Raw genomic sequence first — 16,746 nt, 5'->3', positions numbered from 1 at the left:
GAGCAAGTCCCGGTCAAAGCTTCTATAATCAACGCTAATTCGTGTCGTCTATTGCTAACCACGATCTTTTGTCCCCATCTAAAGTGCCAATATACATGTAACATCATTGTGACGTCACAGCGATTAGCCCTTCAAACATCTGGACACTTTTGTTGCAATATTATCAAGGTGCCAGACATGAAAAAGCACAAGTGCGTTTGCAAACATTGTCAATTTAAGAAAAATTTGTAAAGGAAAAAATATTCATGGACACCAACTTTCGTCAAATGACGGTTATTTATACGTTTAAGTGTTTTGAAAAAAATAAACCGCTGTGACCAGGCGCAAAAATATTAAAAAAAAAAACATTTATAAACAATCAAAGAGAATCACAACATTCGAGTACTCCATAGTTCCACAAAAATTTTCTTTGAGAATTTTTTACAAACAAGTATGCAACTTTGTTTCAAGCGGGAATGATGTATTAGGACAGTAAAAAATAAAGACATATATGTTCCAACTTGAATAACACTTTTAAATTGAAAATATACACAAGACCAGTGTGAACTTGGAGCGTAAGTGTGATATTTAGCGACAAGGTTTACTTTTCGAAGTCCCTCGATCACATGCTTCGATTATCAATTACATAAACAAATTGTTGACACCCGCTCTTATGTATTTGTTTGTAGTCGACTGTTGTTTAAACAACAATTTATATACATGGCGAAAAGTATACGTACGAAGACAAAGTTTCTACAGTCCGTGCTACTTTCTGATTGGTTGCTCGCTAACCCTTGAACTCGCAACGTCGATCGATCATCCATACATTTCTCGCGGAGGACTTCGGCGACCAAGTTATGAATCGGAACTTGTTACCTTAGACCTGAAAAATTATTTTTCATATACTTATATGTTTTGTGATCAAAAATTGCTGTCGCGCGCAATATTTGAACCGAGCTAGCTACTTTTAAACTCCATTCTTTCGTTTAAAGCCAGAGTGTGCCGTTCGTCATGTTGATATACCTGTGCGTAAAAAATTAAAGCTCAGTTGAAGGAACATTTTTCAAATAATATAACAGAGAGCAGAGCGTTGTTTCCTTACAATACGGTGCGGATTTACCCTTGCAAATAAATGTGCTTAACGATGTAGAGTGGTCCCATAACGGATTTTTTCCTTCAGTAATTTCGAAACTTTTTCCTTCAGTTTCATTTTCCTATGGATATCTTCGCTGGACAACTAAAAAACCGCTGCTAAATGTTTTTAGAATGTGATTAGGTAGATTTGTGTTTTGTGTGGAGACTTTGGCATCAGACATGTGGGATTCTATACTGTATACCTGCCTTTGTGTACTTCTCTTGGGAGGACAGGTAAATATATTTACTTATATGCTTATATCCATTAACAGAATTTTTACCTAATCCATAAAGCACAAACGTTATGAAGATCAGCGTATACTTTAAATGCATGGATGGAAAACTATTTGATCCGATTTCTTTCGCTCGTTTTATAGTTATTGGGAGATGATAACTTCTTCTATTCATTAACTTAATGTAGTAAAAACAGTCACGACGATATCGATATCAAGCAAGTAAAGTAAACTTAAAGTAACAGACAGAATTTCACTACTCTACATGCTTTTAAGTATATAAAGTGTAGGCGATGACATGCATTTCTATGGGTTGGTACAATTATGCAGGAACACCTGTAACTCTATAGCTTTTTTTTACGATAAACATCACTTTAATTCATCAGAAATAAAAGACCTGAACCATTTCGGTGATCATTTAGATATGGAAATGAAGGAATATTTTCACCGAGGCATTGCATAGTGATGTCAAAAAATTCCCTTAATGTGCGAAATAAAATAACTGATGCCGAACCCGACGGATCGACCGTAGCAAATCACAGGAACTCTCCTATAAACAAACAAAATATATTCTTTATTTTGTCAATATTTGCCAAATCATTTAAGCTTTCCCGATATTTTCAATGAGCATAAATTTTATTTTGATCGCTGAATAAGATTGATGGATGTAAATGGCTTGTACAGGGCACCTGTCGAACTGTCTGGGCCCTGGTCATTAAGATAAAGTAATGAGGATTAACTACAGATGTTCAACAAAGCCCCCATTTTTGATGTAAATATTCAGAAAACAATAATTTTTTAGTTTTAACGTAGAGCGATTAAAAGTGAGCACATATCTCGCCCTTACTGATATACATGGGAGTCTTAGGGGTCGCCTAGGATGATGAATTTGCGTGCTTCATCTATATACTCCTCTCTAAATCAAATTGGTCTCAAGAAAGATGAGGGAAGTGCAGCGTTTAAGCAAGGTCGGGGAGCAAAGGGGTCAACGCTGATTAAAACCTCCACTTCTTGTGATATTATTATGTTATTAATGAACCTTGTCTGATAGCAAGAACATTTTAAAGCAATGTGAAAAAGAAGGCATATTCCAACTTAGTTAGGGGAAAAAGAAAAGAAAATAAGCACGCTTCATTTAGAATTGTTAATCAATTTAAAGTGAATAATTGTAGCATATGTTAACCATACTTTACGACGTTAAATAGATTTTTTTTTACAAAAAGAACAGAATAATTAAGTCGAAGAGCTTTATTGCAGTGAAAACAGAAAGAGTCTAAAAACATTGTTACACAAATTCCAAATCACGCCACACCGTCTCCACAGGGAGTCGAACGCAGATATTAATACGGCTCATTTGCTAATTAGTGACTACGCTCCGGATTAAGTCTGGAAGTTAATCTTTTAGAATAACGAGTTTGACTGTTGTTAATTCCAATGAGCTTGGGATTACTTACACATAACAAATATGTGGGGTCTGAAAGTCCCAATTCATAAATGCCTTATAGCCTTAATCTGCAAGATTATCATAAAACTCCCATTTATTTGTTTATTGACACTTCGAAACCTTGAAATTAAGAGCTCATCATAAAATACGAGACTGGATGTGTTGAATGAATGATCCGAAGATTTCGGGGCAAAGAGATAAACGATAGAAACTGTTTTCACACGAAAAGCAGTGGATTTACTCATATATCAATATTGTAGAATCAGGGCTAGATTTATAGCAATGGGAATGAGATGGATGCAATCCTCGCTCATAAACAAGCACTTCTATCTCCCAATGTCAATACAAGAAAGAGCGGACAGGCGTCATGGTTTTTCACTTTTATCGGATAGAAGACCCTTTTCCGGCCTGAGTCAACAATACAGACCACCTTAACCTTTGACTCTCGGTATATTTCAGACATTTTATGAATCTACTACCGGCTCCGGGCTCGCCCCTTGTCTACCGACAATGACTCTACAAAATTCAAATTTCGGATCACCAGACGTGTAAAGTGGCCAGAGTAATTCTATGAATACCAAAAACGTAGGGGGCGTTCGGTGTAAGGGATAACATTACCACCAGCTTTCCCTGGTGCGCTTCGTCAAACAAAATGTGAATGGACAATAGGGACAAAAACGCATAAGACAATATATATTCGTTCGCGAACCTAACGGCCTTGTTTGTCATCAATGGGGCTGGACAATTATCAATAAATTGTATGAAAATATCTTAGAAAAACATTTGGTTTGGATTTAGCAATGTTTTTATTTTGCGAAAAATAAATAGAAGACGAATTAACGCCAGTGTCATTCTTTGAAAAGTCCTCCCCGCTTAACCCCAGTAGATAATATTTACACGCGGCGCATTTTAAGTACATTTATTGCTGAATGGAGCTTTTCAATGTCAGAAACCCGCTTTCCAACTTCTGTATGAACCTATACTTCTAATTATCCCCTTTATATCCCTCAAAGAAAATCAACTATTCAAATCTGCCTTATCACTGCTATCTTTGTTGATGTGTTTACTCCCGCCATTAATAACATGAATTTAAAATGAACTTGATTCAATGTCATGATGTCATAAAATAAACTCTAGTGGAAGGAGAAGCTCTTTTGCCGTATTACTACCTAGTATTTAGAACTCAGGGACAACTATTTTTAAACTTTTAATATGTGCTTGAAACTTCTCGACAAATTGTGATGTTTTATCAGAGTTTTATATGCAGAAAGTTTTATCAATAATCAAGACTACACACGCATGCTTAAGTACCAAAGACCCTTTTCAGTGAACAAATTTTTTGAGATTCCCAAATAAAATAAACAAGAAATGAGAGAACCATGGACGTTGACAACAACAAAATCGTCGTTCTATGTGTTTTTAAAAGGTTAAAAAAAACCACGCCATGACAAAAACTAGAACGATTCGACATTGTACAACCCTATAAACAGAAATTTCGACTGACCCTATGGTCCTCACATGAAAACAAGCACTGGATGACAGGGATTGGGTCAATGACATAGAACTTTTATACCTCTTTGACCTCAAGTATGCTCTTCGACCAACCAAATTTTTTGTTCTGTCTATCAAGAATACACATTCATAGGTACATAGGCAAGCGATTTCATATACTGGTATCTGCTTTGTCAAGCAAGCAGAAAGCTTACTTGTAACCTATGCTGCAATGAACTGTATATGAAAAATAATATTTACTTATCAGTAAGACAATAATGATATCAATTTCTCATATCTTGCAGACGTTAAACAGGTTTACAGTTCATTGAAAATATATTCACATTGCTTCTGCTATCTGGTTATCTACCACTCACTTAATAAATCACCCAGAAATCAATTTGATATTCACAATAATATTTAAAATAGAAATGGCGATTGCTCAATTTTTTTTTTATTAGTTTTACATGTTCTGATTTTGGTTTTCCTCATGCCTGGTGTTGTTCCAAAGTATGAGTGTGTGTTTTTAAAACCACTTGAAAAAGTTTACAAAGTTAGGAAAAGATGCGGACTGTTGGTTGAAACGCTGATAAGTTACTATCAATTGGTGACAGTCAGTCTGTGTCCAGATCAAGTATTCCCATTGGCAGACACAAGCGTTAATCCGTCTTCATCCGTTTGGTTTACATCCTCCCAAAACCCAAAGCCTTTCAACACGTTTTGTGTTTCCTTCAAAAATGACGCATTACAGAAGACACCGCGAGGAAGAAAGTGGCAGGTTTAACCAATGATTTACTGGCCCACATCATGGCAGGCTCAGAGCTGGTCCAACTAGCGTTAAACCATGTCTCTTAAATACTATAATCACCCAGTAATTGTTTTAACAATGGCTTCTGAGATAGATTTCAATGGGTTTTAAACTTAAATATGGTGCAAAAAAGTTGCATCTGGTATGGTATTTGGTTGGAATGTAAATATTCCGGGTTTTTTATTTTCTCAGGAAGATCTATAGCTGCACTTCAACTTACAAATTTTCTCTTTTTTCGACCTTTATTCTTATAACAATATCATTATGTGCTGACGTATTCAAATTATATTGCCTTTACACCCGTCCTAAAGAAGGCAATGATAAGATCGATGTAATACACCCATCCTTGGATGTGTCACGTGTACAAAAGAGCGGGTCGGGTTAACATATCCTCTTGATGATATTTGACGGAATTAAGCACCATATAATTGACGGATATAGTTTTTCGTTTATTTTATGATACAATAAAATATGCAAACCTGTTCTGAAAACAAACAGGGATCGCATTTTTATTTTTATTTTTATTGTTTCGCTTTTATTTAACGTCTCCATCCGATTTCCGACAGATGTTTGGAAGTCGTAAATTATATATTTTTTAGTGAAAGGTTAATGTTAATTATTTCCCGACATTTTGAGTGCGCAAAAATGTTACTTTGCTCCTCTGGAAGACATATATTATTGTCCCTTGAACATGGAATGAGTTAAGCCAGAACAAATTATATTTTCTGTCTATAACATACTAACACTGCAATAATGGAGGATGGTCGCCTTCGATACAAATTGTCAACACATGTCCTGAATTTGTTAGGGATACTTTCCTAAAAACTGTACACATGCATGTACCTATTATCCTCAAGTTTAAGAGACGACATAGAGAAGAGAGAACTTGGTTGATTAGTGCACAACATATGTGCGGGAGGGGAAGTGGTACCATAAATAAATATTTATTGTCACACAAATGACTGGGCCCTGCCGTTCTCCGGTTTATGGCCATAACTGTTGTTTTTTCTGTGTCGGACATTAATTATTCCTGGGATTATGGATTGGATACGAAGTAAGCCCACAACAGGCCGACGACTGAAATGTCAGGGGCCACAACTAATGATATCGACTCACAGTGAAATTAGTTTTATAGATAATACAGTTATAATGTCAGGCATGATATATTTTCTATATTCATGTATATCACGATTTCTTTATCTACAGCCCTTTTTGACAGGAAGTCATGTAAACAGGTACAATTAATATACACTATGTTACCGTGAAAAATCAATTTGGAGAATAATCAACAATATACACAGTTTTCACTGTTGAATTCCTTCAATCGTAACGTTAATTTCTCTTATTATGTCGAGGACATGGTAATTAGAATTCCGAAAAGTTTTATTTTCCTTTAAACTCTTCAACAGTACATTTAGCCTGAAATCTTAATCCCGTCATATCGGATTTCGGATCATGTTCCTAATCCGCCGTGTTCAGATATCTTAACCACGATTATGAGAAATCTTTTTCGGGAGCTTAAGAGCACCTGTGTCATTTCCTCGTGCAAGCTTACATTAAATCAATTAGAATTTTGTAGGTATTTTTTTATTTTATTCAAACGGATGTAGGTAAAAAATGACTGTTAAGTTTAATGAATGAGCGATGTAGAGATTAGGATGGGTAGCCTGGTTTATAATGCAGCTAGATTTCATCAATCACTGTCGGGGATGATCCATTAATTACACAAAATATGCTCTATACATCATTTTCTTTAACTTGAATGAACATGGTTTGCAAAAGACACCAGATATGATAGTTCCAAGGATTTTTTTAAAAATAAAAAAAAACAGATGTATACATTAAATCCGAAATCTGAAACAAACATTTAATCTGATTGAGAAATTGTGTCTGATTGGTTTTTTTTTTAAATTAAAAATTCGTTTTGAGTGCTTTTCGACATATTTTCGCGAAGAAAGTTTTTCTGAAATGTGTTTGTATGGAAGAATATTACACCCGACTTCTGAGGAATTAAGTTTTGATGTCTATAATGTGAAAGTTGTCAGAAAATAATCCCCTTGTTAGACCAAACATTTCCAAACATCTTAATGCGGAGAGCAAAGTGTTCGTCTGATGCTCTCGTGTTCGAGTCTAAATATATGCCAACACCACCCGAGGGATTTTTGCAAACGGTCACTTCTAAATCATGCATCTTTAATGCAAATTTTTATTTTCGTAAGAAATGTCGTCTTAAAGAAATATGATAGGCGGTATCTCCAAAGCGATGTCAATGGCCGTATTATGCATACACCTTTGCCAATTTTACACCATTTGTTTATCCTGGTGACCATTATAAATGAGTTGAACGCTAACACATCTGTATGATAAATCAGATTTTTTCCATCTTTTTCACTTACTTACATTTTTCTTAAAGAGTATAATGAAATTGATTGAAACGGGATCATAAAACGCTATATGCCTTAAAAGGATTTTATTGAAGATATGACCTTTTATAGCCTGGGAAGAAATTGGCTGGCCAAATTGAAAGATTTTCAAAGATCGACCACTTTTACAATACTCACAAAAAGCCACAATAAAGACTCACATAAAAGAACGGCGTACCATCAGTTAGGGCCTGAAAGGGGTGATGTATAATGTGGGCAAATTCTTCTGTAAAACTAATTCGTACATTTTCTAAACAGATACGGAAAGTGAATGTAAATACAATCCACTTAGAAATAACAACTGACAGCAAATGGGAATTCTTTCTTAATCCCGGTTTGTATTACACTGAGCAAAGCACAGAGACAGTTGACGTTTTCATTAAGCAGACATTCGGCAGTAAGGGGAAAGTTCGTGTGTCAGACTAAAGGTTCACACCCGCAGAAAATAAACATCTCCAACTCCCTGCTTGGCGCATCGTAGTTTATCATCTCTTTATCAACAGAAACACGACTAATTTTTACCACAATGGGCCTCTTCAGAAACCATTTATATCCCCCCGACTGTCTGTCACTTCTCTACCCCCTAATCTGTGGGGAATTCTCACTTTCGGAATTCTAAAGCAGCAGACTCACGGGAAAATATGTATAGGAAGGTCGATTTCAAAATTGAGACCGATGAGACTTTTGGCAAATAGCAATCTCATTAATATATTGTTTGAGTATCACAATATTTCGTGCAATTAAAGTAACATTAGAGAAAAAAAATTTAATTTGCGAATCACAATGTTTAAAACCATTTCATGTAAACAAAATACTCTTATACATCGTTAGCAATTTTGCATAAACTGTTCAGAAATTCCCGTTCTTTACAGTAAACTGTTTAGTTAATTGGTTTGGTTTGTTTTTTTTCGTTGCATATAACGGACAGACCCATCGTAGAGTGCAATGTCATAAATTGTTGGAGCTAGGTCAGAATTCATGATCCATGACCACCTTCCTGACCACAATGATTTGACGAGAATTACAGGAAATCATAACAATCGACATACCATGACTTACTTTCTAATCTGTTTATGAATTCTGAAAATACCTTTTTCTTTTCTCAAAATACTAATCTGTTTATTTATCCTTAAAAAAATTATACTTTCTGATTACTATTCTGTCTATGAGTTCTGAAAATAACCTTTATCTTTTATAAATATTGGCGTTGACAATGTGTGACATGGCTGATACATGGCCTTAAAAGAAGTCTGATACTCATAATTGGGTCTACGATACAAATTAATTTACCATAAAACCAGCCTTTTTTTGTATCTTAATCAACCAAACTGGACCAAAATAAATTTTCATCGAGATAAAGTAACATTTTATGAAGGAAAAAAATCAACACGAAGGTTAATCCAAGTTATGGATCATTTTTCTCCTAATCGAGATAAATACTTAGCATGTGGCATTTCAGATTAAGATAGTCTGATACTACAGCAATACAAAGGAGGACAGTCTTTATTCCATGTGCAGAGCATTTAATTCACGCTACTGGCCTCTCGTCTGCTTGTTAACACGCCCCTGCTTTTTGTTCTGTTGAGATCCTCCATTGATAAATGTCGGTGTTCACACTTTGTTCAGCGGCATTAATCCAGAAGACTTTTGTTCCTGCCAAATATGAACGCCATTCATGAAAAATATACATCTAGAACCCTGCACCTGTAGGAAATTAAGGTACTCTTCAGTACACACAGACAACATAATAGGTAGAACATATGGACGATGTCTATCTAAATATGAACATGAATATAAACCATATTTTAATCTGTTCGATGAATAGATGTATTTGGACCACGAGAAAGACCTTTGACATTGCTAGATATTGCATGGAAGCGGTATTGTTTTAATGTATAGAGTCTAGTATTTGCCGTATTTGTAGAAGATGAATGAATTCATTCAAATCTGATGTAATGATTGTTTGATTGCTTAGTAAGCGTTCTGTGTGCTGAATAGTAAGACGAAATTCATTCAAGAAACTTGTTTAAAGGATGTCAGTCCCGTTTTCCAGGTTTTGTCTGTAAACAATAAAAGGTGTGCTCAGAATATACGCTAGACAAAGAAGACTAGAAAAAGATACGCTTTTTTCGAGTCCTTCTGTAATTATCTTTGACTGATTATTTTAGAGAATTTGAATGAATACACGTGCGTCACCTTAAAATTGAGACACTGATAAATGGCGAGTGTTAACCTCTGCCAAACAAACAGTTATGATTTTTACTTGCCCGTATTAACAAGGTGAAATTCACTTAGTACACGCAAAATACATGTAGGTGAAAAGTAAGATAGAAATGCTCTTTATATGTGTGGAAAAAGTACTCTCAACGTTTGAGAATAATCGCTACATCATATTGTAGTATGATATTTCCTTGCTGTCAAGAATGGAATCGACATTACAAGCCACCCGATTTTTTTTTTGGGCCAAAAAGAAATATATTTATAAAGTTAGAGAAAATTACTTCCTCATATAACAATGTGAATAACAACTAATGTATTCTCTCTGACAAGAATGAGACTGACAAATCTAGCTGCGTCCAATACTCCTGACATACAGTGAATTACAAACCAATTGTCTCTTTTGATTAGACGCGTGAAATGAAAGACAATACGTGTAGAGAGGGGAACTCGGTTCTAGCACTTGTTAAAGTGTTGGGTCTTATGTTCAGACCTCTAGAGTTACATCTCTTTGTCGGCAATAGGTACCCTACACCGGCGATAAAATCACCCTTGTCATACGATCGGGGGGACGAATTGTCTAAGACTCGCACATTCACAGGACCATTTACAGGTGCAAGAGGGCATGGGAGCTGGTCCAAGTAAGCGGGAACCCAGGTGCTATTCACGACAAATTGAATATTTCATACGCATATGAAATGCAATTTTACATATAGTTTATCCAATTTTGTAGATTTCACCAAGCTTCCGTTGCAACATGTAAATAAAACCCTTTCATTAAAAACTATTCTAATAATTCATTTAAAGGGTGTAAAATTTGAATTTTTTAGTGAACGTCAATTCAATGACAGATTTTATAAATAATTTAAACCCTATCTATTATGAGTTTAAAACGTCTTTAAGCAGCATATAAAATTACATACACGGGAGGTCTTGCGCTTTACGATATTTTGCCTGTCATCGTTAATTTAAGGTGCGAAAGACGAGATGGCGAAGAATATGTCGCAAAAACAAACTTTTGCCTATTGTCCATTTGCATCTTTGTAAGGATTAATAATTTTGGAGAAGAATGAAATGGGGTTAAACGATTTTTTTTCAGAAAAGATTTCTTTCATCGGTTCATTTTCTTCGTGTACTTCATAACCCGACCAATTAATATGACAGGCAATAGAAGATTTGTCAATTTACTCAAATCTAAACAAAAATATAAACCCATTTTGTCCCCTCAAGTAATACTTAAGCGACACACACAATAGACTGATGGTGGCTTTTTCAATTTACATTTCATGTGAAGGAAACATTTGAGAGTTGCAAAAACCATTTAGACGTCCCTGGGAATTTTCTTCCAACATGTAAGCATCATGCTCATGCAAAGTTTAGAAGTATTTAAGCATTTATAAACTTCATTTATTTTGTAAGGCCAGAGGGTGATAATCTAGATAAGGAGGTTAGATTCCTGACAAGGTAACCTTTTGAGTGGAATATATGGCTTTGATAGCATCTATACACGGACGCCTTAAACGCGTTGTTTCAACACCTTTTATATAAAGATGGTTCTTTGGTCCCACCCGGTTTTCAAGCGCCAGATATAACGATAGCGGTAAACAAGAAACAAAGACCAATTTATTAACCTAGACAAAATCCTTGATTGTGAGGAATGTTCTGTTCACTAGATTAAGATCGCTCCTTTTCGAACGCCCTTCAACGATTGGATTGGTAGTCCACACTAACCACAAGACTCCTCAGGAGTTGGTTTTTTTGTCAGAGAAAACAAAGTGTGCTAAAGTACATGTAACCAAATCAGCCTCTATCTTCCTCCATAAAACATCACATAACTCGATTGTTATGTATACTGATAATTTTTTTAATGATTAACAAGATGTACGGAAAGAATAAAAAGGAAAATGGAATAGTCGAGGACAATAAGGCAAATCAGTGCGAAATTTTGTTTTCGTGGGAAAGAACGGTTATTGAAAAAATCGCCATTAACAATATGATGTCAAAAACATTAGGTATTTCACTTGCTTATATTCCCGAGCGGGAGGGTAAAATAATAAGGTAAAATCTTATAACGACACTAGATGAAAAGGATTAGGAATCGGAGGAGGGGGTCGATTAGGATTTGGATAAACGTAACAGACACTCGAAGAGCTGAAAGAATGTGATTTACTTAAGGAATTTTCCTCTCGACCTTTCTAGACAATTGGCATCTCTAAAGCAGGACCAATTAGAGGTCCCCGACTATTTCTTGCCATCGCCAAGTCACAATGGCTTCACTCGATGTATTTAACCGAACTTGCGTAACCAACATAAAACATTCCATGCAGGAGATGGAAATTCTGCTCTTATTTGTCAGATATTTGTTTGATTGTCAGATCTGATATACACTGGAGCGTTTAAACAATTTAAAAACATTTTAACCTTATGCCACCCCGCCGAGATTGTGGGAAACCACGCTTGTGCTTTTTTGACTAACTTACTCCACTCTCTGGTTTCCCAATCGATTTTAATTGGTAGGTGTCACTCTAATGGATACTTAGTGCTCAATCAATACCAACCGTTTCCTAAACCGCAATAATCAACAAGAATGCTTCCATGCATATTCATGTATAAAAGGTATCTGAGAGAACATGTCTAGCCTTTTGAATACTTGTTAGCATAGAGTCAGCATAGCATGCTGAAAGAAATGAAAAAGTACACATGTATTATTATCACAATAAATTAAACGTTTGTTCTGATGAAACCGCATTTACATTTGGAAAATGAGAACAAGAAAAACATAAATTACATTGTTAAATAATGAAACCGTCTAATGAGCTAATTACTTATTGGTACTTGCTACCGCACAAATCATGATACATGTATTATATTAAAAATATTTTTTCTTTAAAAAATGATACCAGGGCATGTTACATCTTATGATGCAATTTCAACAAAATTTGTCTGAACTCTGTAGAAATTGAACGCATGTCCCCACCTTTAGCCGCAATTAGCCAAGCTTTTAGCAAAACCATTGATAACGGTAAAATGGATGGCTTTGGAGGAATGCTTTTGAAAAATCTTAATGAAGTGTTTGAACAAGTCCCATGTGTAAAGACCTCCGAGTGCACCGAAATCACATCAATTAAGTTAGATGGCCCATGTTTAATTTATTTCTCAAATATCATTTTGTAAGTAAGGGTAAACCCACGTAATAAAATTCAACCTATCATACGTGCCTGAAAAACGTGTATTAAAAAGAAGGACAATTCATTACCCAAATATGTTCAATGACCTCTCCCTGATAATTTAAAATTACATTTATTTAAGCCTTAAATGGGACATGAATCAGCCACACGTAACATAGCTCTTTATACCAGAAAATAAACTGCCGCAATGTAAAGAAACGGCAGGGATTTTTTTATTTACTGCACACTTAATAAAACACGTACACAAAATAATAGGGCCCATACAACTATTTCTAAAAATTTATCAGTTTGTTGTTCAGTAGTGGGCTAACGTGAGTTTGACGTGACAATTTTCACAATGTTACGCTGTAGATCTTATGAATCATAGGTCAAACTCCATTTCTAATCTGGGCTAATTTGTCCATTAGGGTCCCTATTCACAGAATGTAACATAATTAAACGGCATGTCACCAGCGCTCTTAGGCTCCATGTACTTCTCTTTCTGGATGATATCGATATTTACTGTTTTCTCTTCTATAGGTGACGGAATCAAGCAGCCTGGACATTGGTCCAAGAGCCAAGAGAAAGTGTGAAGTACGTACATATACAGTTGCTTACATCTCACAGGTCATGACATTCAGTATTCCTAATAAAATAAAAAAGTTAAAAATCGTGCTAGCTTTCACATTCTTCAGGCACTGACTAAAAACGAAAAAAATATAGAGTATATTAAGGAAAAACTTACCACTTATCTGTATCCGAATCATGATACGTTAAGTTTTGATTACTGATACTTTGATTTAATGTACACACAATTCTAAAAAAAAAATCCTATAGAAGTTTTCCTTTAATTTTATTGATAACATTTTTGTTAATATTTCAGGAAGCTAACAAATCTTGCTCGAAAGAGGAGGTTTGTGCCATCCAGCATTTGCAATGGCCAATGAATATGTCGTTTCCGGTGTGTGTGCCTGCAAAGTATGTTAGAGGTAAATTGGGATTTTTAAAATTCATTTCAAACAGAAACACAATGCAAAATGGTGACACCCAGTCTTTAAACCAACTGTCCTTTACAAAATTTAGGATTATTGAGAATACAAAAATTTGTGCATGATAACTATCATGTACAAATTTTGATTCTCAATAATCTAAATTTGTACATGACACAACGACTAAATATAATCTATAAAAATGAATGTAATAGTTCAATAATCATTAAAAGCAAATAAAAAACAGAGAATTTTTTTTTACCTAGTAAACGCTGAAAATATGATTGAATACGTGTTTTTGATGTTTTGTAGTAAAAATGAGAATCTGCGATCTTCCCCCTCAACCAGGGGACTGTGGAGCCCGATATCAGAGATGGTTCTACAATAAAAACATCAAAGAATGCATGATATTCTCCTTTCAAGGTTGCCGAGGCAACCAGAATAACTTTCGAAGCAAGGAAGAATGTGAAGAAAACTGCATTGCATATTTTGACAAAAACATGAAGAAAAGTGTGTCGAACTTTCAGCCTGTTCGAAGTCCACGAATTGTGACTGAGCAATTTGTGAAAGATCAGGCAGTAATCAGCACGAGCCCCCTAGTGCGATCTAGAGCGACAGATCCACACCAGAAGGAGCTCCGAAGAAAGCGAAGACTCGAGAGGAAAAAGTTGAGACAGCTTAAGAGAGACAGAAAGAACGGGAAGAAAAAGCGAAGGCGCAGTGGGAAAGGAAAGAAGAGGAAGAACAGAAACAGGAAGAATAAGAAAAATAAGAAGAAGAGGAGGAAGAGCAAGAAAAACAAAAGGAGAAAGAAGAAGTTAAAACCAACGAATGATAGACCCGAAATCGATTTGTCTAATACGGATACAAAATCAAAATCTAATGGAGCGCCAGACTTTGAACTTATCTCTATCCTAGATAAGACAAAGGATACCATGAAGTCAAACATTGAAAAAATTAAAGCTGAAGCTGACACCCAGAAGGATTAATTATTCCTGTCGAACTAATGATATGAAAACGTGTTTAACTTTATGTGACCAAAACCAAAATTAAAAAAAAAAAGGTCATGTTATCACAATCATCTTTGCGATGATTGGAAGAAATTGAATCACGTGACTGCTGAGCACGACATGACAAAAGTTTGACCTACATGTACTTTATGCATTTTGTGGTGAGACAAAGTGGTAAATACATGTATTTTTACCGTTATTACGTGGTATTTGATGTTTCATCCTGTGTCCTCTTCCAGTTACCGGCACCACCTTATGCCAGTATATATTTTACATTGTAAAATTAAATGTTTTATATCAATGTATTTAATATTTGCATGGACACGATTAGATGTCCAATGTTTTCGTTATGATAATTTTATTCTGATACAAAGAAACTGTAAATACCATTAGTGTTATTGTATAACATTTTTGTAAATATCTCATTTAATCACGATTTAGCGCTGCGTAAATTATCATACAGTAACTATATATGATATATAAAAGTTACTTTACTTATGGAGTATAGTTTTCTGTTTACATTAAACATGTCAAAAGTTTGTAATTAAAAGTGTATTTTACTTTTAAATGACGTGTCTTGAGCCTTTCACGATCTGTAGATCAACATCTTTAAAAATTTTGGCAAGTCTCTTCGAAAGCAGAACTTTGATCATGTTTAGAAATGTTTTTTTTTAATCAAAGAAACTAATAAATGGTTTGATCAGTATGTTTAGTTGGTTTTTTTTTACTTCCTTGCGTCGACAAAGGAATTATAGAAAGTTGAAATCAGTCGACTGGCTGATCACATTTGTAATTTGACTGCGTGTATAAATTACTGCATGATTGACTCTCACTTACATGGCGAGGTAATGGCTGGTTCAGACGATGATGTAGTAAATGTATGGTTGAAGACCACACTTCTTTTAGATGACTGTATAAATAAAGACAAATAATTGCTAATATGTAGTAACTTAATCGATGCTTTCTGCTAGCTGTTCCAACGATTGATCAAATATTTGTGGTTTCTCAGTATTTATTACATACCAATTTCATTTATATTTGAAAATGACGCGAATCGAAGTAAGATTAAAACAACAGATGCCCAACACAATTTTCTCGAACGGTCGAATTTAATAAATCCTCTATCAACGGCACCACAGTAACTTCGACTACGAAACATCGACATTTACTGGTCCACTTTCTCATGATATGAAAATAAAAAGTAGAATTGGTCATATATTTAATGCAAAAAGAAAGATAACTATGTTTGGTTTTGATGAAACAAGCTTTTATTTGGTAGAAAAGGGCATCCCAAAGATCGTTCCCAAAGATCGTTCTTTGCATTGTTGATAATGCCTAAAAAATTCAAGAAAAACTGAATATACATGTCATTTATTTATTTATTTATTTAAGAAATTATCAATAAATCTCACAATGGGTTGATGCCCGTATGACACATAGAAGAAGGATCATGGGTAGTTGGCATTTTTAATTTTCTTTTTCTCAGTTATATTCTCATTAACAGTCCCATCCTAGCCAAGCATCTTCATCGTGATTGAGCTCTAGGGAAATTAGTCACGATCTGTCTGTAAGAGTGCTAAACATGCTGATCAATTTTCCTGTTATTTTCACGAGATCAAGATGTATCGCAGTGTCAATAACCTACATGCAAACATGTTATCTACATATTCTATTGAAAATCTACAACAAATACTGTAGCTGTCATATCTTCCAATAAGGGTCATTAGTAGCTGGAAGTTTTGTCTTTCTGTTTTTAATAAGTTTTCATTTATTATGAGCCAGGTGCCTAATGATTATTAATAAAAGGATCTTTTACAATTGTGTCAATGTCTTGTGACAACACTAACAAGC

At 34.9% G+C, this 16,746-nt stretch overlaps 1 protein-coding gene across 1 annotated transcript; it reads left to right on the top strand.

The window, feature by feature from the left end:
- The first annotated feature begins 788 nt into the window (after positions 1–788).
- Positions 789–15,601, top strand: LOC128190023 (tissue factor pathway inhibitor-like). The gene is made up of 4 exons (XM_052861895.1): positions 789–1,347; positions 13,437–13,490; positions 13,780–13,885; positions 14,198–15,601. Exons 1-4 carry the CDS (start codon positions 1,294–1,296, stop codon positions 14,872–14,874), a joined length of 891 nt encoding a protein of 296 aa, XP_052717855.1. The 5' UTR covers positions 789–1,293; the 3' UTR covers positions 14,875–15,601.
- The last annotated feature ends 1,145 nt before the right edge of the window (positions 15,602–16,746 follow it).

This window comes from Crassostrea angulata, chromosome 1, assembly GCF_025612915.1.
Source record: "Crassostrea angulata isolate pt1a10 chromosome 1, ASM2561291v2, whole genome shotgun sequence".
Classification (NCBI taxonomy): Eukaryota; Metazoa; Mollusca; class Bivalvia; order Ostreida; family Ostreidae; genus Magallana; species Magallana angulata.
The sequence above is the reverse complement of the archived record's forward strand: the minus strand, read 5'-3'. Positions and strand labels throughout refer to the sequence as shown.